Source organism: Indicator indicator, chromosome 29 (genome assembly GCF_027791375.1).
Source record: "Indicator indicator isolate 239-I01 chromosome 29, UM_Iind_1.1, whole genome shotgun sequence".
Taxonomy (NCBI): Eukaryota; Metazoa; Chordata; class Aves; order Piciformes; family Indicatoridae; genus Indicator; species Indicator indicator.
The window spans coordinates 11601654-11625922 of record NC_072038.1 but is presented as its reverse complement, the minus strand read 5'-3'; the positions used below and the strand labels follow the sequence as shown (position 1 = coordinate 11625922).

General features: G+C 47.6%; 2 protein-coding genes across 2 annotated transcripts; both read left to right on the top strand.

The window, feature by feature from the left end:
• Positions 1-2614: 2614 nt before the first annotated feature.
• On the top strand, positions 2615-17617 carry DGKE (diacylglycerol kinase epsilon). The gene is made up of 13 exons (XM_054393771.1): positions 2615-3072; positions 5274-5433; positions 5852-5971; positions 6220-6363; positions 7865-8022; positions 8287-8338; positions 8485-8598; positions 8739-8810; positions 9125-9252; positions 9688-9799; positions 10738-10925; positions 12192-12211; positions 17406-17617. Exons 1-13 carry the CDS (start codon positions 2615-2617, stop codon positions 17615-17617), a joined length of 1938 nt encoding a protein of 645 aa, XP_054249746.1.
• Positions 17618-18151: 534 nt separating this feature from the next.
• On the top strand, positions 18152-22435 carry LOC128976645 (meteorin-like protein). The gene is made up of 4 exons (XM_054393962.1): positions 18152-18255; positions 19010-19416; positions 20319-20378; positions 22119-22435. Exons 1-4 carry the CDS (start codon positions 18152-18154, stop codon positions 22433-22435), a joined length of 888 nt encoding a protein of 295 aa, XP_054249937.1.
• The last annotated feature ends 1834 nt before the right edge of the window (positions 22436-24269 follow it).

Here is a 24269-nt window from a genome sequence, read left to right as displayed (position 1 = left end):
TTCAGAGTTACACACTGGGTAGTCTAAATTTGTGAAAACAAAACACATCATCTTAGTTTAGCGGAGCAAGGGATGGGTTTGGCTGCCTAAGTTAAACAATTGGTTTTGAGAGGAAACAACTAGGACAAGAGGGAATGGATTGACGTTTGAGGAAAGGAGACTTAAACTGGAGATTAGGAAGAAATTATTTACAGTGAGGGTGGTGAGACACTGTAACAGGTTGCCAAGGAGGTCTTGGATGCTCTCTCCCTGGAGGTGTTCAAGGCTGGGATGAATGGATGGGGCTTTGAGCAGCCTGGGCTAGTGGCAGATGTCCCTGTCCATGGCAGGAGGGCTGGACCTAGATAATCTTTAAAGTCCCTTCCAACCCAAACCATTTTGTGAATGTAAGAATTGCCCCTTACTGAATGTTAATCTCAAAGGCAACTGAAATTGGGCCCCCTCCTCAAAAATTGTCTTTTGGAATCATAGAATCATTAAGGTTGGAAAAGATCTCCAAGATCATCAGGTCCAACCTTCTACCCACACTCAGCTAAGACCATGTCCCAAAGTGCCACATCTACTCACTTTTTAAAGGGATGATGACTCCACCACCTCCCTGGGCAGCCTGTTCCAATGCCTGACTCCTCTTTCAATAAAGAAATTCTTCCTAATATTCAACTTAAATGTAACTCCACTCCAGCACAGAATCACATGTTGATGTGGTTTAACTCAAGCAAAGCCAAATTGCCATTGCTGAAAAACACCACAGGGCGACTGTTAGCAAATTAATAGAACCATGCAAAGAAAAACTCACATAATCCTTCTCTGTTCAGGACAAGTTAGTAGAAAACAGAATTATAAATGTCCTTAACAGTGGGGAGTAAGAACAGAGTTTAGCAAATGACTTGGCAAACAGATGCTTTCCAACCTGAGAAATGTGATCATCTGGACCTCTCCTGAGCAGTGCCTTGCTGGACATACAGCACCAGCATCACCAGTTTGTAGGAAAATAAATGTGTCCCTTTGACACATTTCCTGTGTATGAAATGAGGAGTTGGAATCCACCAGGGGCTCTTGTAGGAAGGGTGTCAGTAATGAGCATCTCCCTTTGGAGGGGAAGGTACAGCACAATGCCATATCTGCTGCACCACAGGGGTTCAGCTGGGGTTTGACAGCCTGGCATTGAGCAGGTCTCTTCTCTGTGCCTTTTTATCTCCTAAAGTGGAGTTTATTCTGCTTGTGCCACTGTGTCTGCTGAGTGTCAGTGAAATCTGGCACAGAGCTGTGAGTCTCAAAAATGTTGAGATGCAGAAGGGATCAGGAAATGAAAGAGCAGGTCAGAGTGGGGTTCCATTAAAGGCCCCTTGGATGGACATCTTCAGCATCCTTCACTTTGGTGAAAACCTGTATGACATCTCCTTAGCCAGCCAAGCTGGACGAGCACCACTGTTCCCAGTTAGTGAGGAGCTTGTAAGTCCGACAAAGCAGTTCTGCAATTCTCACCTCCAGTACGAGGTTTTCCTTGGAAACCTGAGTACTGTCAGACTGCAGAGCACCTTTCCTTCACAGCAGGTGTTTTAAGACAGCAACAGCCCCAAATCCAGGAAATCTTGTGTATATTGATTGAGTTTATTGTAGAAGGGACTGGTTCCAAAGTGCAAAGCCTGTAGTTTCTAATGGCAGTGACTATTTGTTTTAGAACTGCTGCCCAGGAAACAGCACAGTATGCAAGGGCAGAACGACATTAGAGGGGGGAAGCACGTAGGGGTGGGGTAGCGGGGTAGCACAGAAACAACCACGAGAACTCCAGCAGCAGCATTTCCCAGCCTCTTCCACCCAGCCCCTTCGCCTCGCCTCTGCTGCCTGCAGGCTGCGGCCCCGCGCCCCAGCGAGCTCCTGCCCTGCTCCCACTGGAGACAAAGCCGAGGCGCCTGTCGCGACAGACGAGAGGTACCGGCACTGAACGCGTAGTCGCGACACAGGGCTGATGAACCCTCTCCGCCGTTTCCGGGCGGAGCCGGTCGCCTGGCAACCGCCCTCCGCCGCTGCCGCTTCCGCTTCCGCCGCATCCCCGGCGGCTGCCGCCTGTCTCTTTCCTTCGTGCCGCCGCTCGGCCCAGCGACTGCCCCTTGGGGAGCTGCCGCCGGGAGCTCCCCCTGTGCTGCGGACGGGGAACAGGGTCGGACGGCGGAGGCCCCCAGCGCAGAGCAGCGGAGGGGGCGCGGCGGTGTGAGGGGCCGCGGCGGTGTGAGGGGCCGGAGGCCACACCGCGGGGCCGTTCCCCTTCCTTCCCGCCCGTCCTCCCTTGCAGAGGGGCCTGAGTAGAAGCGGAGCGCTCGGGGCAGCCGCAGCCGTGAGTCGGAGCCCTCCTGTGGGGCGAGAGAAGGGCCCGGCCCGGCCTTGCTCTAGCACCGGGCAGACAGGGCTCGCCCCTGGGCAGCACTGAAATCCTGCGCCCGGCTGGGAGGTCAGATGTGGGGGGGCAGGAGGTGCTTGGGTCCTAATAAGGGATTATAAGATGCTCCGTGAAGCTGCACGTCGGCTCCTTGAAGCAGGGAACCGTTCCCGGACCTGCTCTGCTGTGTGCCCGGGCGGTGTGAGGGGCCGGCCGGCGAGGCCGAGCTGCTGAGGGATGGAAGGGCCGGGGAGCAGGAGCGTCGCGGCCTCCTCGGGCCTGGCCGACTGCAGTTTGGTGTTCTGGACGCTGTGCTCCGTCCTCCTGCCGGTGCTGATCACCCTGTGGTGCAGCTTCCAGCGGTCCCGGCGGCAGCTGCTGATCCGAGACATCTTTCGGAAGAGCAAACATGACTGGCACTACACAGACCTCTTCGGGCAGCCCACCTACTGCTGCGTCTGCGCCCAGCACATCCTGCAGGGCGCCTTCTGCAGCTGCTGCGGGCTGCGTGTCGGCGAGGACTGCCTCAAGGCGGCCGACCGGCGATTCCTCTGCAAGGAAATCATGATGAGAGGCAGTGCTGGAGCCCACAGCTCGATGCCGCACCACTGGATCCGGGGCAACGTCCCGCTCTGCAGCTGCTGCATGGTCTGCAAACAACAGTGTGGCACGCAGCCCAAGCTCTGTGACTACAGGTACCACCGGGGAGTTTGCTTTGTTTGAGTGTGATGCCACGTCAGTGTTGTGTTTTTGCACAGGGTTATTGGGGCACAGCACCCCAAGGAGATCCTGCAGTAGTCAAATGAGAAACTGTTAAAAAACAACTTAAAGGAATCTAAAATTAAAATGCTTGTGGGTAATTTCAGTCAGATTAAGAGTATGGCATTGCATCTCATGGCCACTTCTCTTAATTGCATTACTTCAGCATGATGTGCTAGCTACCGTGTAATTAGATTGAAAAGGCACTCTATGCCCAAGAAAGTTTATGCTTTAGACCTTAAGAAGGTTCTAATGCACTTGTGATTTGTGCAGTGGATAGCCTGAGCAATCTGGGTGGCACAGCTCACAATTGAGGGCACCAAGATGTCAAGGAATCATAGAGTGTTTTGGTTGGAAAAGACTTCCAGGATCATCGAATCCAACCATCAGCATAAGACCACTGTGACCCAAAGTGCCATGGCCACAGGTTTCTTGAACTCCTCCAGGGATGGGGACTCCAAAACCTCCCTGGGCAGCCTGTTCCAATCCCTGATCATTCTTGCAACAAAGAAATTTTTTGTAATCTCCAACCTAAATCTCCCCTGGGACAATTTCAGGCTATTTCCTCTGCCCAGTGTAACTAGAACAAACAACTGTCCTGTATCAGGTTTGAGGAAGAGGAAGCAGAAGGGATAGGAAAGGGGCAAAGAGAGGTAAGGGAAAGGAAAAGGGAAAGAAAAGGAATGAAGAGAGGGAAGGGAAGTCACGTGGCAGCCAGAGTATCATTGCTACTCTGGTTGTGTGCTGGATTAGTCAGAAGGACTCTAAAAATAGCTTTCACATCTGTTTAAACCAAGGCTTTGGATGCAGCAAACAAGGATTAACATTCTGCAGAGGCTGGTAGTGGATGTTGCAGCTCTTGTTCCAGTCCCTTTTCCAGGACATCTTATAGAATAGGTCAAAAAGCTGAGCAATTTTGCTTGATGAAATCCCACCAGCCTTGTACAGTGCTGTGTAACCATTCAGGTTTGAGGCTTAAAGGGTTGTTGGCAATATTAAGAAATGTGTTATTCAGCATTATTAAATTGAACTGTATTGTTTTCTCTGGGCTCTTTAAGGATTAAGAGTTCAATTTCTCATACAGGCTTCCAGTCTGTTAATATTGTAGACAAGCCAAAGGGATACCTATAGCACCTGTTTTGGGAAGTGAAAGCAATAGAATTAATTTAAAGCAGGTTTGTTTGGTTGTTTTCTTCTCCACAGGATTCAAATGCTTTTCTAGGCTTAGAAGCACATCACCAAGTTATGTCATTTTCTGTAGCCAATACAGCTTGCAGGGCATGCATGGTTTGCTCTGTAACGTGCCTAGAATATAGGCAATATATAGAATATAGGTTCAGTAAGGCAAAATGCAAGGTCCTGCACCTAGGTCAGGGCAATCCTAGATATCAGTACAGCCTGGGGGATGATGGGATTGAGAGCAGCCCTGCAGAAAAGGACCTGGGGGTGCTGGTGGATGAGAAGCTGGACAGGAGCCAGCAATGGGCACTGGCAGCCCAGAAGGCCATTGGCAGCCTGTGCTGCATCAAAAGTAGCATGGACAGAGGTAGAGAGAGGAGATTCTGCCACTCAACTCTGCTCTGGTAAGACCTCACCTGGAGTACTGCATCCAGCTCTGGAGCCCTCAACACAGGAAAGACATGGACCTGATGGAGCAGGTCCAGAGGAGGAGCACCAAAATGATCAGAGGGCTGGAGCACCTCTGCTATGGGGACAGGCTGCAGAGGGACTGTTTCCAAAGGCCTGCTGTGACTGGACAAGGGGCAATGGTTTGAAATGAGAGCAGAGCAGATTTAGATTGGATGTGAGGAACACGTTCTGCACCATGAGGGTGGTGGAACACTGTAACAGGTTGCCCAGGGAGGTAGTCGAGGTCCCATCCCTGGTTATAATGGAGGTCAGGCTCCACAATGCTCTGAGCAACCTGATCGAGTGGAGGATGTCCCTGCTGACTGCAGGGCAGTTGGATTGGATGATCTGTGGAAGTTCCTTCCAACCCAAACTGTTCTATGGTAGACTATTCCTTAGAGTGGTGCCTTTGAGAAAGTTAGTGCATCTGAAATAAAGGAGCAAAATCCAAGTGCCTGTTGTCTGAGGGATTTCTTTTGTCATGGCTTTTGGTTTGTTTTTTCCCCAGGTGTGTGTGGTGTCAGTACACTGTACATGACGAGTGCATGATGGATCATTTAAAGACTCAGGAGTGCACATTTGGAGAATTCAGAGACTTAATTATTCCACCATATTATTTGTCTACAATCAACCAGCTGCGTAAAGACAAAAGAACCAGTTATGAAAAGGTAATGGGCTGCTGCTGCTTGGGCTTAGAACAGAAAAATCCCAAACCCCACATAATCAGACTTGAACTCAGCACACTGTCAGGCTCATAACTGCCAGGTAAATGGTTCAAAGTATCTGAAGGACTTGCAGTGTGATTTAGAAGGTATTTGATATTTGTTAATGCGGTAGCTGAAGCATGAGCAGACATTGGGGGTTTGTTATTCCAAAACAACCCTGAGATTTCTGCCCTTTTCTTCTTTGAATGTGTTGTGATTTTCCTTCAACCTTGATGTGTCAGAAGTGTTTATTTCTGGTTTGACTACTTCAGTCTAATTGCTGATTGCAGCTTCAGTGCTCACTGCAGGACTCAGAGGGGACAGGTTTTGGAGCAAAGCTTGCAGGTTTTCAGAGGACTGACTGAGTTTTCCCTTTTTGCAGGCAGTCCCTTACAGCAGGAAGCACTGGATGCCAGTCATCGTCCTGGCCAATACTCGCAGTGGGAACAACATGGGTGAAACTTTGCTAAGAGAATTTAAAATTCTGTTGAACCCTGTTCAGGTATGTACAGTGAGAAGCCACCATCATAAGATAGAAATTTGAACTCCACTGAACACCACCTTGCTTACTTGGTGGCAGTAGATTTTTAAGGTCCTTTCAACCCAAGCCATTCTATTTGTTAATGTAATGTTATGAATGAAGACTCTTTGGTTTGCATTAGAGTAAACTTACTGAAGTTGTTTATTGTGAGGCAAACCCTGAGTTGTGTTTTATGAACTTACAGAGCTTTCTATTTTCCTTTCTTCCAGGTTTTTGATCTAAGCAAGTCTGCACCGGCTAAAGCACTCCAGCTTTGTCTCTTGCTGCCTTGCAATGCTGTCAGGGTTCTCGTTTGTGGTGGGGATGGCACAGTAGGCTGGGTCCTGGATGCAATTGATGAGATGAAGATAAAGGTATTGGGCTTTAGATTAAAAGATGTCTTAGGGTGAAAGGAGTTTTGAACTGCTGAAGTGCTACACCCACTCTCTTACCTGCTTTTATTGTTTTCATCTTCCTGAGTAAGCCTGCAGAGAAATATTTGCAGAATTCCTTATTTGTGGTGGGGGATGAATGCATCTTGCTTTGAGTCCCTGTAGTTCAGAAAACTAGGAAAGCTTTAGGTTTTTAATGATGTTTGCAATTGTTCTTTTCAGTAAAACAAGAATATTTTATGCATTATTCTTTCCTCTTTGTCTAAGCAGATTTATTTTGTTGTAAACTGCCTCAATAACAATGGCTTATGTGCACAGTCTGCTTCTGTCTCCCAGCACACTCAATCCTCTCTAAAAACCTCATCATTTTGCTGGCTCTGTTGCTCATATTGCCAGTGTATGAATAAGTGTAGTGGTTTGCTCCTTATCATATGTTCTAAACAATCTTATCAGTCTGCAGCCTCACCTATTAACAGTAAGCAGAGAATTTGTATGTACTGATAAATTAGACATGCAATAAAGTGTAACCATAAAGGCTAAGGAACATGATTATCTGGGTACTTGGCCTTGGACACTTGATATATTGTCCCTCAGAGGCAAAATAGTTGATGAAATCTGTGTTCTTTGTTTCTAAGTATTCCAATGGAGCCATTGGAGTTACATTAATACTGCTGGGATTATCAGCAGCAGGTTATTTGCTCCCTTCATTTATCTTGACTCTCAAAGAGAGGTTACCTGGCTGATAACTCATCTAGAAAAATCTAGTAACCACTTAGTCAAGTACTTTTCAGAGCTGACTTTCAAAGGCCAAGGTACATCTGAAATAGCTGATCATGCTTCTGTGGGAAAGAGAGCAAAGATCTTTGCTGAGGTGGCCATGTCAAATGTTTGTCACTCTGTGATCTGCAGAAGGGTCTAGCATCTGCAGCTGGCAGCAGCTGGGTCTGTGTGTTTGTGAGGTGACATCTCTGGAGCTTAGAGACTGACTGTCCCTCTCCTGAGTATGTGAATTTGTCCCTGGTTGGATACTCCACTGTCTTTCTGTTGGTTAGACCTAAGCTCACTTCAGTCTGTAAGAGCATGTTGGTGATTGCTGTGCTTCAGAGCCTCATGGGTTACCTCCCTCTTGGCGTTGCTATCACTTCCCAGAGGGACATGCAGGAGTAGTAACTTACTGTGGCTGCAGCACAAGGAAATCAGATGAGAAGTCCAGGCTTCCACTTAGAGGCCCAAAGCACCATTCTTCTGGAGTCATGCCCTGCTCAGTCCTTCCCACTTGTTTCCATGTTGTGTTGGTATTCCCTTTCCTTCTCATTGTGTAACATTTCCTTTGTGTTATCCTTACACCAAGTACTTAAACGTGCTCTCTGCTATCCTAGCACTGCCAGCTCAACCCTCAGCACAAACTGCCGTGAAGATTATTGATCTCTGGGGAGGAAAGGAGTGCTGAAGAAGGAGCTGATACTCTGGTTTTGTATCCTAGGGGCAAGAACGTTATATTCCCCAAGTTGCAATTTTACCTCTGGGAACAGGCAATGACCTGTCTAACACACTGGGCTGGGGTGCAGGTTATGCTGGAGAAGTCCCTGTGGAGCAAATCCTACGGAATGTCATGGAGGCAGATGGAATCAAACTGGACAGGTAAGGAACAGGGCAGAGATGAATTCTGTAGAAGCAAACACTGCTGCAGCACTGCTGTTTTCAGCACTGTATGTAAAGAAACACAAGTACTGCTGGAAAGAAATGCAGAGCAGCTGAGGTCCAAAATTTATTTTGTTGTTCTACAAGGCTTAGTTCTTTTGTAATTTAACTAAATTTGAGTCTTTTGACTTCGTCCCACTGTAGAAATGAGATTCCTAACTGAGAAGTCTGTCATGAGTCTAAGTCATGGCTGTTGTTTTTCAGATGGAAGGTTCAAGTAACAAACAAAGGATACTACAACTTAAGGAAACCAAAGGTATGGTTTGCAAGTGTAAATATGGATTATGTGGAATACCTCTGTGTTTATACTTCTCTGGTTACCTCCCTCCCATTAAACACTCTGACTTTTAAGTCCTAGTAATGATATTTAATAAGAGCCTAACTGGAAGTTCTCTTTTGCAGGTCTTCACAATGAACAACTACTTTTCTATAGGACCCGATGCTCTCATGGCTTTAAATTTCCATGCTCATCGTCAGAAGACTCCCTCTCTGTTTTCCAGCAGAATTATCAACAAGGTATGTTTGGGGAAGTGCCATTTTCTCCTTGCTGGCTTGAGTTAAAGCTGGTTTTTTGCTTTAAATTGCTTTATTCCCCTGTATTGTCTTTTTCTAACTGTTTTCTGTTCTCCTTCTTTTGTTGATTTTGTTTTTTATAGGCTGTTTATTTTTTTTATGGAACCAAAGACTGCTTAGTACAAGAATGTAAAGATCTTAACAGAAAGGTTGAGGTAAGTTTCTTGAACTGAAAATTTTCTGCATGTTTTTCTGGCCTTGCCTCAGTTCAAGTACTGATGGGCAGATAAAATTTGCCTTAGCACCAGGGACTTGCATAAGTGAGAGTTCCTTTCTCTACTAACAGAGATTTGTTACATTTTAGGCTATCTTGTGAAATCTGAAGCCATTTTTTTAAAGTATGAAAGCAAACAAATTTCATTTGTACAGGGCCAGCTTTTCTTCAGGTGGAAACCTTTTAAATGCATCAAGGCTGATGTTGAAGTACTGCTTTGAGCCACAGTAATTAACTTGTTTTTTGTCTTTAAAGCTAGAGTTGGATGGTGAGAGAATCGAGTTGCCCAGTTTGGAAGGCATCATTGTCCTGAATATTGGCTACTGGGGAGGTGGCTGTAGGCTCTGGGAAGGAATGGGTGATGAACCTTACCCCTTGGCAAGGTACACAGTGCAGCTTTTTTATTCCCCTTTAACATTGCTTGTAGTGTAAGCAGCTCCCTCCAGCAAGCTGTCCTTATGTGGCCAGACCTGTCTGGAAGTTAGAAGGACTCCTTGTGACCTTAGGCCATCTAAGAGTTTTCATTTCCCTTGTGTTAGAGAATTGTACAGATTTATGGAAGAGAAATCCACCTCTGCACCTTGGAAAGTCATCTATCCACAATTTCCAGGAGCTAGCTGGGGTGTCCCAGCTGGGCTGTTGCTCCATACTTGTGTTCTTGTGTGGTTTGTTGTCCAGCAGAAACAGAAAGTTAAACAGCTCTGTAGAGTAACATTTGTCTTTTCTATAGGGATAGCCATCAAAGGGCTGCGGAACATCTGGGCAGGTATTCTACAGCTCAGAAGCATCACTAAAAAGTCTCCTTTTTTCATTCATAGGCACGATGATGGACTTCTAGAAGTTGTTGGTGTTCATGGTTCTTTTCACTGTGCCCAGATTCAAGTGAAACTAGCCAATCCTGTGCGCCTAGGGCAGGCACACACAGTGAGGGTAAGTGAGGCCTAGCAGCCCATCTTGGGTTTAACTCCTGGGGTAGAATCTGAAACTCTCAACTGTCTGAGCTGAAGCTGCAGTTTGCAGCTGAGCTGGATGTTCTTCTTCCTAGTAAAAAGTAATTCTGCATAACTCACAGTCCTCAGTTGCTGTGGTTGGTGGCCTGTGAGTGCAACCAAATTCACCAGGAGCCAGCAGTGTGCCCTCGTGGCCAAGAAGGCCAGTGGTCTCCTGGGGTGCATTAAGAGCATGACCAGCACTTGAGGGAGGTTCTCCTCCCCCCATACTCTTGCCCTAGTGAGGCCACATCTGGAGTACTGTGTCATGTTCTGGGAGAGAGAGAGAGGCAGGAAACTACTGGGGAGGGTTCAATGGAGGCTACAAAGATGCTGAGGGGCCTGGAGCAGCTCTGTGAGGAGGAAAAGCTGAGAGCCCTGGGGCTGTTGATCCTGGAGAAGAGCAGCCCCAGAGGGGATCTGAGCAATGCTCAGAAAGAGCTAAAGGGTGGGGGGCAAGAGGATGGGACCAGACTCTTCAATGATGCCCAGTGACAAGACAAAGGGCAACAGGCACAAACTGGAATCCAGGAGGTTCCATCTGAACTGAAGGAGAAACTTCTTTGGTGTGAGAGTGCTGAAGGCCTGGAGCAGGCTATCCAGGGAGGTTGTGGAGTCTCCTTCTCTGGAGAAATTCCAAACCCACCTGGCTATTGTGATCCTGGGCAGCCTGATGTGGGTTCCCCTGCTTTAGCAGAGAGGTTGGACTGGATGATCTCCAGAGGTCCCTTCCTATCCCCATCAAGCTAGAATTCTGTGAACTGATTGTATGCTGAGTTTCTCCCTGGCCAGGCTGAGAAGGTGCAGCATCAGTGGTTACAAAGTTGCCTTGAAAGCTCCTGGGAGCTGCTGTGACCCTGTGCTCTTTTTCAATGGCAGCTGATCCTGAAGAGCTCCAAGACGCCGATGCAGGTGGATGGGGAGCCGTGGGCCCAGGGGCCCTGCACTGTCACCATAACTCACAAGACTCGTGCGCTGATGCTGTACCACTCGGGGGAGCAGACAGACGACGACGCTTCCAGCACGTCCGAGCCAGAGCCCGCCAGGGAGCAGACAGATGAGGATGAGTAGATGTGATGGAGCTGAGCGTCATGCAGCGCTGCACTTCAGCTCATTAAACCACTGAGAACACCTAATCTAGCTTCAGGTTTATGCTGTGAGGTTCATACCCGTGAGTGAAGTAGAGCTGAGGAAAAAGCCATGCTGTTACTGCGTGAAAACTGTCACAGCTGAACTCCCACGGCTGGTCAGTGGTGATGCCCAGCCTGCCTAGCTGGAGGAGTTGGTTGCTCGAGTGGCAGGACAGAGACAGGTGCTGCAGCCTTTCCTTGCTGTGCAATCAGATGTTCTGCACATAATGTTTGCAAAGTTTGATACCCCTGGGAAGGGGAACAGCTGGGAGTTTGGCCTGCTTCCACCTGCCCTCTCCCCTGGCACAGAAACCCAGACCAAGCAGGACATGAGCTGATTTTCTGACAACAGCCTGCCCCTGATTGCCATCTCTTCTTGGGAGGAAGACAAATCCTTACCTGTTCACCAGCTTGTGCAGTGTATATGTAATGGGCTTGACTGGGAGAGCAGAGGATCTGGGAGCTCTTGGGAAGGCAGCTAGGAAGAAATAAGCTTTTGGACCAAAAGTTTCTGGAAAAGTTCTGTTAGCCAATGACTTTTTTCAGAAGCTTTGTAAGCCATAGCCAGAGCACTCCTGAGGTCCTGAGGACCCAAGATACAACTCTGTGACTTGCACTGAGTGATCCTGTGACTGATGCTGCTTCAGGTCAATGAGAGACTACTTCTAGTTTTTGTAAATGCAACTCTGTCATTGTTGGGGAGGGTTCTTGGAGGAAGACTTGGACAAAGAAGCTGTCTTTTTTTTTAAGCTGTTTAAGGAAGGGGTTTAAAGACATAATTATAATTGGCAGATGTGTTTGTTTTCTCAAGTCTTGTTGAAGATCTTGCTTTGTAACTACCTGGAAATAGTCAATAGTGAGTCAGTCTGCTAACTGTTTCAGTTTTAAATGTGGAGGTTCAGAGCTGTTTGCAGAGGCTAGCAAGCCCTGGCCTTCATGTGTGTAATTTGATTGTGAAACAAGCATGGAAGCATTTGTTTTCTGCTTGGCTCTTAGAAGTCAAAGATACCTTGATGGACCTGAAAACTGATTTTAGGTGAGAAAAATGGTCTCTACTGGCAGTAAAGGTTGAGAACCCATACAGCAGGACACAGAAACTGTCAGTTTGGCATATCTGAAGCTTCTCAGGTTCAAAGCTTCTCAGGTGAAAACACCTTCAGAGTTAAAGTAAAAACCTGCTTCCTTTTGCCTATTCTGTCCTAGGTACTTTAAGCCTGCAAGACGTGAGAGCTATGAGTTGAGGCTTCAAACTTGTCCCTAATTCAGTCAAGTCCAACTGAGTCGCTGAAGGGATCTTCCAAACTGCAAAATAATTCATGCTGAATATATCTTGCACAAGCCAAGATTGTAAAAGAAGTTGAGAGCTTTGGTCAGAGCTCTGAAGGTTGCTGCTTTTCTCAGAACTCCCCCAGTCATTTGTTTATTTGTTTGTTTGTTGTTGGTTTGTTTGATGCAAACTGAAATTGATACCACAGGGTGAAGCAGAGCCTGGTTTCTAGGTTTTGTAAAATGAAACTTTTTGCAGCAATGCATGTGGCATTTGCATTAATGCTGAATGGACTGTTGAGATTTTAGAGTAATTTATTGCACCCATGGCAAAGGCAGTATTTTTTAAAACCTTCAATTGTAATCCTCTTTGGAGAGCATTTTTACCTTGATGGGGTTTTATTGTAGAAAGTCTGTGTGCTAGATCTTAAATACTACTGATGAGCAGTGAATTTATACCTGCCTGAAAATGTGAAGAGTGTCATGAACTGTAGAGCAGAAGGCATTTGTAAATTCCATATTCATTAGCCTTATGCATTTCATCTGAATTATGTTATTGTATGTAAATACAGAGAACAAATTAATAGTTAAATATATGTAAAAAAATTAGTTTAAATCCCCCCAAGTATGTTAGATATATTTGTCTACTATTTTGTTTTAAATTATGAGGTTGAATTTTTATTAGCTTCAAGAATTCTATTAATTAAGTTATTAATTATTTAAATAACTTGTAACTATCAACAGCCTAAAAGCAGTGAAGTTCTCCTCTTGGGTAACTGCTGTTTACAAGCAGATGACAGGAGAAGCAGGGTCTGTGCTATGAAAAGCAGAGAAATGACACGGCTGTCTACTTGATTTAGTCATAAAACACTTTAAAAGAGTTATCTACAGTTGGTCAGATGATTATTTACATTGGTTTATAGCATAAGAAACTTGAGTTATTGAAGAACTTCACTCTTTTAGCTCCTGACATCTAGGAAAAAAGAGATGGCAGGAGGTTGAAAGTCTCCCGGTGGGTGAGCTGGCTTCTCCTCTTGTGCTTGCCTGAGTGGGCACTGGTGGTGTTGGGCTGTGTGCATGCAAGGTCCTTGTGCTCATTGCCAGGCCTAAATGTGTGCAATCCTCTGTGAAATGTCAATCCACCACTCCTTTAGGGGAAAGAAAGGAGAACTGTAAGTGAAAGGAGCATGTGTCTGGGAAAACTACTGGGGAATGGTCTTGTGTGTAGTGGACAGGTGGAAGTGAAGAAGTTTGTGTGTCACAGTGACTGTCAGTGACTGCAGTGAATGCCATGTAGCAAATGTAGCCATTGTAAGCATGAGGAGGCCTCTTGGACAATTATATTTATGGTGTGGAGAATACTCTGAGGTTCAAGTGTCCACCTCCCAATCAGACATGGGGTCATCCTTTTCTTGTAACTACATGCAGCTGTCATATGCACAACAAAAAATAGCTCTTTTTAAACATACAGCATTAGCACTAGAGTCTGCTGGGATGCCTTGCTGTTTCCAACACACTGCCCTTTGGTTTCAGGGTATCCTCCTTTCTACTGTGTTGCAAATGGGGTTAAACCCTGTTTTGAGTTGCTTTTATTGAACTGTTTTCAGTCCGGTCTAAAATTCCAGAGTCTGTGGGCTCCCAGATTTTAATGGAAACATAAATGAACATTTCTAATTTGTAATGGAGCTATATCTGCCTAATACCTTGTGTGTGATGTAAGTGTAAAAGTGTTCCATGGGGTTTTCATGTTGCAGATGCATAAAGCACCGGCACAGTCGCTCTGAAAAGCTGGAGGTGCTGCAGTACATCTTTCTACCCAGGCGAGGGCGCTCTGCAGCTGGGTCTTGATCCAACACTGAGCAACTCTCCCCTACCCTGTTCCTGGTCAGCACTGGAAAGACAAAGTCGTGAGCAGTTTGTTCTGGCAATCCTCATGCAGCACCCCCTTGTGTGAAAAGTGCCGGCTGCATAATAACAGCAGCTGTCAAGTGCTCAAAAGCAAAGCCACAAAGTTTAGGTTTTATTGCTGCAGGCACTTCAGTGTGTCTGGGTTTGGTCAGATTCCAGACCCTTGCTTTACTTTTGGGTTCTCAGTCCTGTGGCATGCAGTACAAAAACTGAAAGTGCATGGAGAGCCTTTCTGGGGGTCTGGTTTCACTTTGGCCAGTTCTTTCTGGTTCTGTATTATGTTGCACTGAATCTCACAGCTTTTAGAGTGTTACTGTTATCTCACTGCTTAAAAGCCTCAAAGCACTGTGGCTTAGCTGGGAATAGCAAAATGATAGCAATGTTTTAGTACACTTTTTTTACTTGGCCACAAATGCTTGTTGGTAGAGCACCACTGTAACCTGGGTAGTTAATCTCTGGTTAGCAGTAGGACACTTGGGAATCACTGCATGTGTTCTGACTGAAAATCCTGGTTTGTTCTGCACTTCATGCTGACTACTAGCAATTTTCTTCCTCTTGGAAAGGAAAAAGGTTTGACCCTTCAGTTAGGAGTAAACGAGGATATATACTAGGGGTAAACTAGTACCTGATAGATCCTGCTGAATGTGAAGCATTGCTTTACAAATGCTCTGACTGCTACTGAAGCACAGGAATGAGATAGCAGGACACTTGTTCATTTGACAATTACATACACGGAGAGCATTTGCACATTCCCTGCTGAGCTTGCTTCAGGCCACAGGTCTGAAAGCAGAGCTTGATCCAAGTGTCTTGTTTTGCTGTGAGTGCAGAGCACCCACTTCAGGTCTGGGGCATCTCAGGGAGAGACCTGTAGCTGGAGTCAAGCCACATGCCTTGACTAAACCTAGGGATGGGGACTTATGTGAGCTGAGAATCCAGCTCTTACCTGCTCAGAAGTATGAATGTATTCAGCACTGTTTGCTCCTCGCTCACACTGCCCTCTTGGCTGTGCTCTGTACCCTCATGCTGTCTGTAATCCATCTTTGGTGATGTTTTGTTTGCAAATCGTTTTTAGAATCCAGCATAAAAATAATTTTAAGAGTAATTGGGAACGTTGTGAGTTCATTGCATTCTGCCTTCAAAGTTTACACCCCTTAAAAACCATTTTGTCTGCTACCAGCTGTTGTAGTCTCAGAGTACCTCCAGGCAGTCTTCTCTTTGCAGGGTTTTCATAGCAAAACAGAATGGATTTTTATTTTTGTAGCTTCAATATGTATAGTAGCTATTCCTATCCAGTAAGAATGGATCAGAATAGTGTGAAAATATTACTTTTAAGAGCTGTAACTTTAAAATAGTGATAACTACATACAAGAACATGCCAACACGTTAACAAAGGTCTTCTTCAGCTTGGAAATGCTGAGAGGGGATTGGTAATGATAGTGTTTATGAATATATTCTCAAGTTGCACTAAATGGGGGGGGGGGGGGGGGGATGAGCTTAAAAGGCAAGTAATAAATCCAAAAGTAGAATTTATAACATCTTAGGGGGGGTTACATCCAAGAAAGGTGACACTTTGGGGTCCAGTACTGTTTGGGTTCCCCACAGGGCAGTAAGGAAGGGGAGGGATCAGTGTACTTGTGACAGTGCAGCTGTTTCCTTATGGTGCAGTTTGAGGTCTGTATTATTTAGTGTCCAAACATCAGCAGAAGCCATCTGCACTGTTCCCACCTCTCAGAAACCAAAAACAGAGCAAACCTGGCTGCTCACAGCTCTGAAGTGTCTTGGCATCTTAGTTGCAAAGAAATAAATAACCAGCCAGTAGAGTATTGAGCCTCCAACAGAAATGGTTGAAATCAACACTTGTCCATTTTTTCTTGGCATGGGGCAGCTTGCAAGGCACCGAGAAGACTGAGACGGCAGCTGCACAGCTGCAGTGTCGACACCTAAACACTGCGCTGAGAACTGAGGGGGCGGCACACGCCGCTGCACGACTGCACTGTCGACAATGAACCACACGGTGGCAGCACTGAGAACTGAGGGGGCGGCACACGCCGCTGCACAACTGCACTGACGACAATTAAACACACGGTGGCAGCACTGACAGGACATCTCCCGCTCCTGTGCGCGGGGAGCAGCTCAGCTGGGCTCTGTTCAGAGTTTTTTCCATTTAAATTAAGAAAAAGAGCAACAGGACTCACAACGGAAAATTCACTGGTTTTACTTTATATATACATAATTTATATTTCAAAACCCTAGTTGGTTCTACTTACAATTGGGGTTTGTATTCTAGAAGCCTTTATATAGAACAGAGGAGATAGAGGGGCGTCATTTCAAAGCCGGGGGCCATGGCTGGCAGTTCCGGGCATGCGGGGGACACCGAAAACCAGAGACCCCTCCCCAAATCCTGCGGGACCCCAAAACCCGAGACCCCACAACTCCATAGAACACCCCAGATACTGTGGGGACCCCACAGATACCCCTACATGCCATGCCGTGCCGTGCCGTGCCATGCCAGAAGGAAGAGACGGACATATCTACATTGCCTCTCACAAACGGCTTTAAATATCCTCAGAAACCCAGACCTCCTCTGGATGCTCACAGATCTTCTTTAGATGTCCCCAGACCTACTTTATCATGGTGTCAGTCCCCTCCCGAGTCCTCTCCTCTGTTCCCCCATCTCATTTGCACAAAAGAGACAACAGCTCTGGCCTCTTCACTCCTGTATTATGCCACAATCAAACCTTTTAAAGGCCATTGGTGGTCTATTTCCTATTCCCGTGGGCATCAGAGCACAGATACTCAGCAGGTTTTTTTCTTCGCTGGGTAAGGCAATGGTTTCACAGAGCTCTGAGGATCGTTGGCACTCACTTTAATACAAGAGTGACTTTTAATGCCGTTTAAAATGCTTCTAGAACCTCTGGAGTAAACCCTGTTCAGCACCAACTTGAGCCAAACTTTAGCCTAGAAGTGTCAGGAGTCACAGCACAGGTTTGTGTGGGGAGGAAGGGTAGGGTCTCAGAAAAGGGAAAGTCAAGGCTGAAGTTCTGTTTCTGCCTTTTGATAATAAAAGTAGAAATGTAAACTATTTGGTGAACGAAAAGTGAAATGGTTATGTGTGGGTCCAGATAAGATTCAAGGAGTCCCATGTTGTCCAGATAAGATTCAAAGAGTCACAGGGTAAGATACATGATGGCTAAAGCTCTGATTTCAGGGTGCCTCCTCTAGGACATGTATTTTCCTCTTCAGGAAAAGCGCTAACTGCAGAAATCCAGCAGACCGACTGCTTCCCTTTCCTGGCGCATCTGCAGGCAATGTGGGAACACGCTGCTAACCGCAAGGTAACAGATGGCCGGAGGGTCGCGGTGGCCGAGGGCGCGGCGGGGCTGAGGGCGAACAACGGCGAGCGGAGCCCAGGCTGCGCCCAGCGCCATTGTCCCCTCCCGGCCGCGAAACGCTGATTCCACGCTCAGCAGCCACGGCACAGAGCCTGGCTCCCTCAGACCTGCCGAAGAGCAGCTCCCCATGCCCTTCATTGAGAAGATGGAGAGGGCGATGCATATAGGAATCTAATTATCGACCTTTAGCATGATAATCGCCGGGCTTTCGTGTGCAGGGACCCCTGAACGCAGGAGTTAAAACCATTGCATTTCCATCGATCATTCAGTGTTTGCTTTGATTATGTTGACACGATTTTTGTTTTGTCCCTGAACTGCGACGAGAAACTGTTATTAATCACTTTTAAATGTTTTAAAGGCCAAGAGGGGGCTGCGGGGCCTGTGTGCTGTAAGAGGGCAGGCAAGCAGCTGCCGCCGTGGCCAACCTCGCCGTGTCCCCGCCCGGCTTAAGGAAGTTTTACTCGCTCTGGTGGGGTCCCAGCGGTGCCGCCAGAGAGACCGGGGGCGGTGGGCCCCGGCAGCCCCCCTCCTCCCACCGGCCCTTAAAGCCCGGCCCGCAGGGGCCGCAGCCCCTGTGCGGAGAGCGCAGGCCCCGGTATGGCCGCCCCGCGAGGCCTGTCCCGGCTCCCGGCCCTCCTGCTGCTGCTGGCAGGAGCTGGACAGCGACCAGGAGTCGCCGACTTCTGCAGCTGGAGGGGCAGGTAGGCGGGGAACGAGCACCGGCCCGGACCCAGTAACAGAGCCCGGGGGTCTCAGCCTCTGAGTGGGGAGCAGCCGGTTACAGCTCCGGAGAGCAGCTGCGCCGCCAGCTTCCCTGTGCTGAGTTTGACTGGAAAGCAGGCAGCAAAGCTTTCTCACAAATGCCATACTCTTCCTCTGTGCTTTGTTGGCTTCTAACTAATGTTGCTGTTACAGATTTGATCTTCCTAAGTGCCGTGAGCAAAGGCACCTCTTCTGAAGGCAAGGAAATGACAGCGGTTTAGCAGGGCTAGCACCACCTATTGCCATTAGAAACGTTTCCCTGATGAACTCTGACTGGGAACTTTAGAACTGTAGAAATTCAGGCTTTTAAACCCCAGTTCTCAGATGTGACAGCGGTGCTCATCAGCACCCACAGCTCCTAGCCCTACCCACCACTGGGACTTTCCACAGAGCCCTGGCTAGTCCTGTCCCACAGAAAGATTCTGTTGCTCTCTGGCAGAGAGGTTTCCCTCCAACAGCTCTGTGTGGATCTGCAGGTAGACAAAAGGCCTTGAGGCTCCTCTCTTTGCACCCAGGTGTAGCAGCAGGTGTGAGCAATCCTCATCCCCTCCCCATGGCTCCCAGCTGCAGGAGGGGACCTGGAGAGTGGGAGCTGGGAGCAGCTGTGCTTCTGGGCAGCCAGGATGGCAGGGACTGCCAGGTTCTGCCTGTGTGTGGGTACTGAGTGATGGATTCCTGGTCTTGTCTTGGCAGTGGTTTGAGCTGGGAGCCGCGTTCCCGTGCGGTGGAGCAGGTCCACCTGCGCTGCACCGAGGGCTCCCTGGAATGGATGTACCCAGCACGAGCCCTGAGGGTGGTTCTGGAGCCCAACCTCTCCAGTGCCCGGCACACCACAGTCTGCATCAAACCTGCCAGCGACTTCCAGGGTGCCAGCATCTATGTGGAACGTGCTGGGCAGCTGCATCTGGTGGTAAGCGAGGCAGGAGGGGCCCGAGTCCACCACGTGTCTTGCTTCAGCGCCCACGCACCACGAGTGGGCCTCTTCCTGCAGGCCAGCCCGCAGAGGGACATCAGCCGCCGCAGCGCCAGCTTCCAGTACGAGCTGCTGAGCACCCAGAGCGCTGCTGGCCCTGACTTCAGAAAGATGGCACTGGTGGAAGGTAAGGGCAGCGCCAGCCTCGGGGCTCCGCTCTGGGTGCAGGCCCAGGGTGGCATCTGGTAGCCATGGACCTTGCCAGCATGTCCCTAGTGACAGAAGCTGGTTTGGGCTGAGGGGTCGGACATTGCAAGGGAGGGCCTGCTGACTGTTCAATGAGTGCAGGATGGGTTTGGATTCCCACCAAGAGGGGCGTTCTGTAGGCACAGGGCTGCCTGTAGGCCTGATTGCCCACTGAAGACAGCAGCTTTTGATATAGCAAACAGGGTGCAGCCAAGTGTGTGAACACAGAACTGCATTCACAGGGGAGCAGAGCCTGTTTGATCACAGGAACCACCTGGTGGTAGGCTCACGAAGGCATCAGATGTGGTGTGAGTTGTTTTCTTTCATCACCAACCTATTGAATGACTTGTCCTGCTACCCCACACTTGGAATGAAATTCCCTGTGGGCAGTATTGGAGTGTTCCCTGGCTGTGGAGCTGCAGTGTCTGAGGTCATCACAGCTCCCAGCACACTCACATAGATGCTTGTCTTTATTCTTGTCTTTTGGAAGCCAGAAGTAATATAGGAGGGTCTTCCCCCTCATTCTGTCAAAGAGAAAACAATCTGGAAAGGTTGAAAAGGTGGTAGAGGGTAGGGATGTGCCAGGTGCTGTGTTTCCTGCTCTAGTTTTTGTGTGCTTCAGCAGTTGATGAAGGGATTCTGTGCTATCAGGCTCCCTTTTCACTCAGACTTTTACAGACCCTCTGTGTTTCTTTCTTTTGGTGTATTTGCATAACAAGAATTCTGATTTGCACCTGCTCATAAAGCTCTAAGTAGCTGTGCCCCATTTCCTCTGGTAACTCAGCAGCCCCCCAGCAAAGGGCCATGGCAGTGTTGTGAGTCACTGACTCTTCTCTTTCCCAGCTATGTGCCGCCCTTGTGACAACGTGGAGCTTCTGATGGCCATTTGCAGCAGTGATTTTGGTAAGCTGGTTAAGGGGAAGTCATTCTGCCTGAATTACGCATTGATTATTTGGGTTTATTTGCTTCTTTTCTCAATGACTGTGATGTGACTGCCAGAAGACTAACTGTGAAAAAGAATTTGAAGGTGGGGGGAAATGAAGGCTAGGAGGGAGAGGCTCTTTCAGAGTCCTCATTTCCTGGTTCTCACAAGCATGCTGCCGGCTCTTACAGGCAGCAAAGCCAGATGTATAGACACACACACATGTTGTACATATTTGGTGTGTTCCCTTCATTCCCTTCATCCATTTGGGTTTTTTCCAGTGAATCTGCTCTCTCTCTCTCTTCCCTCACAATCTGCACATTCCCCAGTTCTTTTTCTACAGAGCTGGGGATTTCAGGTGATTTAAACCCACTGCAGTGACACACTGCTTAGCTTTTGTGCCTTGGGAGAAAACGGAGCAGTTAATATTCTGTAAGCCAAGAAATAATAAGAAATTCTGGTTTGATGGGACACATTTGAAACTTTTCCCCATTTCCTTAATGCTGCAAGATAATTTTTCTTCTCCTCTCTACCATGATTTGTCATTTAATTCCCATAGTTTTGCACATGAAACTTTGTAGCTCTTTGACAGCTAAAGCTGCAGAGCTGCCTCTCCAAATGGCTGTGATTATTGCTGTAAAGGTATCTACACAAAGGGAAGTCTGAACTATATTTACCCCTAGTCAATGTTTTAAAAAAATCCACCAAAGCACTGCTTTCCTGCTAGGGTTTGCCATACTCCAAGGCTGGTAGAATCAAAGCCAGCCTCAGAGTGCTCACACAACCCCAGAGCACAGCCCCTGTGTCCCTGGTAATTTTTCTTCTTCTTCCCAATTAATTGATGCAATCCAGCCTGTTGTTTCTACCTGATGAAGTTAAGGTTCCCATGCCAGGCTCTCCCCCTCTGCACTGCCTGAAAGACCCAAGACTGACAGATGTGGAGGCCCAGGCACACAAAGGGACAGTGAGACTCACAGCAGCAGCCAAGCAGAAGAAATGGTCCTTTGAACTGATTCTATTTATGGCCTGACTTCCTTGCACTGAGCTCACAAATCCTATCATCAGCTTTTTTGATTAGAGAAAATAGCTGCTAATGAAAGTGTAAATAACAGTGGGAGTCAATAGAGGCTTTATAGCTCTTCTTCAGATACAGGTCTGCAGTCACTAGGCCCTGAGCAGCACAGGAGCAACTTGGAGCATCAGGAACGAGTGCATTATAGCTTGTCAATAGACTTGACTGCACACACAGAGGGAGATGGAGATCAGAGGCATTTGTTACACAGAATTCTGGATCCATTTGGAAATTGAATTAGAGGAGGAAGATCTCAGAAGCTTCAGAAATTAGCTTTTTCTGCCTCCTGGATTGTTGAGTTCTGGTACCTGAAGCAAAGAGGTTTGTGGCAGAGGCATGGTTCTCTTCTCTTTGCATTGGTAACCTCTCATTTGCATCCTTGTAGCCTCTGCTGGACTCTCTCCAGTAGTTCCCTGTCTCTCTTGGATTGAGGAGCCCACCACTGGACCCAGTACTCCAGATGTGGCCTCACTAGGGCAGCGTATGGGGGCAGAACCTCCCTTGGCCTGCTGCTCACACTCCTCTTAATGCACCCCAGGAGACCATTGGCCTTGGCCACAAGAGCACACCGCTGGCTCATGGTGAACCTGTACAACCTGAACTACTTACCTGCTGCTCCATAACCCCCTCCTGTCTCCCTCCCATCTAGTGGTGAAAGGATCTATCCAAGCTGTTTGCCACGACACCGCTCACCACGTCTCCCAGGTTGATGTCAGTGCCCACAGAGTCTACAGGCAGAAGAGCAGAGTTTTCCAGCAGGATGATGCCAGCAGTGGCTGGAGAGGCCTAATCCGAACTCTGCTACAGTGCCAGGTGAAGAAGGGAGGTGGAGATTTCCTTTTCACTGGCAATGAACACTTTGGTGAGGCTTGGCTGGGCTGTGCTCCTCGCTTCAAAGATTTCCTGGTGGTTTACCAGGCTGCCAGGGAGAGAGGAACCAGCCCATGTGAGTTTCAGCTCAACTGATGGCACTGACACTGCAGCTGGGAAGATTCAGCCCAGGTTTTGGATGCTGGGTCTGAAATGGAGTGGAAACCAAGGACTAAAGCTGAACAACTTCCTGAAGATAATCGCTCTGAGCCCTGTGAACTCTGGCTTTTAAGCCACAGTTGCATTAGCTGTGTTAGTTTCTCCTCTTCACATCTTTGCCTCACAAAATAACTGTGAATTTTGGGAAAGTTGGCGTTTTATTGTAGTTAGAAAGCAGCTCCTGTTCAGTATTACAAAATTCTCTCTAATAGCTTTAGCTCTGTGTGCTACTTCTCTAGATATTTTTTCCTCTCCTCTCCCATCTCTACTTGATTGCCCTTCTGAACAGCTCCTTTTTCTGTTCCCTGTTTTTTGTTAAGGCATAATGCAGACAAATAGGGAAAGTCTTTCTGCATTGGGGGGGAAGCTAGCCCTAACAAAAAAAAAAACCACTAATGAAAAAACCAACCTTTTTCTTTTTTTCTTCCAACAAGAACCACTTGATTTTTGAAATGGGATGTAGGTGCTGTAAAAAGTACAAACTCTTTTCTCCCACTGCAAAGCATTAAGGAGTTAAATACAATCACAGACAAAATACAACTCACTCCCTTCTCTGAAGTTCTGTTGAACTAATTTAGGGCCAGGCACTGCTCAGGATAATATTTTCATTTAATTATCTGCCCCTTATCAATTAGCTTTTATTATTTTCATGGTCCAGCTCCCATCAGTGTCCCTATTTTATGGCAGTGGAATTGTTCCACCCTCAAATGCTACACAAATGTGCCTGCCACACAAAGTGCAGTGAAGGGTGTGAACAAAGGCATTATTGGCTGTGTAACAGCATCTGATAGCAGCCTGGGAAACACAGGGCTGACGGATGTGAGCCTGGAAGAAATCTGAATGAGGGACACTCTGGCAGAGCAGGATTAATTGACTTCTGAAATAACTCCTTTTTGGTTTGTTTTGTTGTTTGTTTTTTTTTTAACCACAGTTCCACTTGGCTGAGCAAGGCTCACAAATTGCTGTCCTGAACTTTTTGATAGCCAAGGAAAATCTAAATGAGATGAACTTTGGAGTCACACAGTGACGTGGTTTTAACTGACATTGTTTGAGAAGTAGCAGCCACTCAGCTGGGAGAAACTGGGAAGCAGAGGAAGAAACGGGAGTTCAGCCTAACTCACCTGGAGAAACTTGAAGCAGAAAAGTCAATTTTTAACTTGTTTTGTAGATGCTTTTGTCCTGACTTACTTTTAAAGTCTGTTGAGCTGCTTACTGCTGGCCAAGTGGGGAGGCAGCAGCTTAGAAACCTTCTAGTTTGATTTCACTGAGTGATGCTAGGAATCGTCATCCTTTGCTGCTTCCAGATATAACTTAAGCTGGACCTGCTGGCCACCACCTAAGGCTTTGTTAAGCAATCCCACTGCACAAAGTGAGTCCTCAGGCCATCTGTCCCCAGCTGATGCCCACACAGAATCACAGAATGGTCTGGGTTGGAAGGGACCTCTGAAGGTCATCCAGTCCCACCCTTCTGCAGCAAGCAAGGACATCCTCACCTGGATCAGGTTACCCAGAGCCCTGTCAAGCCTCACTTTGAATATCTCCAGGGATGGGGCCCCAAGCACTTCCCTGGGAAGCCTGTGAGTTGGGGCTTACCCTGCAGGTTCATTTAATGGATAGGGTGTTCCTCTCATCCTGGGCTCAGATGCAGTGTTCCTGGTAAAGGTAGTATAGCTCAGGTGAAAGAGATGGTTTAGGCCAGCATTTGCAAGCCCAGAGGATACCACAGCCTCTGCAGCTCTCCTCTTTTCCTCTCCACCCCAGTGCTTGTGTA

What these genes read in the sequence shown, in the direction of transcription:
- LOC128976645 (XM_054393962.1), top strand. Translation starts at nt 18,152, where the DNA reads ATGGCCGCCCCGCGAGGCCTGTCCCGGCTCCCGGCCCTCCTGCTGCTG. An exon ending in TTCTGCAGCTGGAGGGGCAG is followed by an intron (nt 18,256 to 19,009) that starts GTAGGCGGGGAA and finishes TTGTCTTGGCAG; the next exon opens with TGGTTTGAGCTGGGAGCCGC. An exon ending in AAAGATGGCACTGGTGGAAG is followed by an intron (nt 19,417 to 20,318) that starts GTAAGGGCAGCG and finishes TCTCTTTCCCAG; the next exon opens with CTATGTGCCGCCCTTGTGAC.
- DGKE (XM_054393771.1), top strand. Translation starts at nt 2,615, where the DNA reads ATGGAAGGGCCGGGGAGCAGGAGCGTCGCGGCCTCCTCGGGCCTGGCC. An exon ending in CCAGCAGAATTATCAACAAG is followed by an intron (nt 8,599 to 8,738) that starts GTATGTTTGGGG and finishes TGTTTTTTATAG; the next exon opens with GCTGTTTATTTTTTTTATGG. An exon ending in GTACTTTAAGCCTGCAAGAC is followed by an intron (nt 12,212 to 17,405) that starts GTGAGAGCTATG and finishes TTTCCTCTTCAG; the next exon opens with GAAAAGCGCTAACTGCAGAA.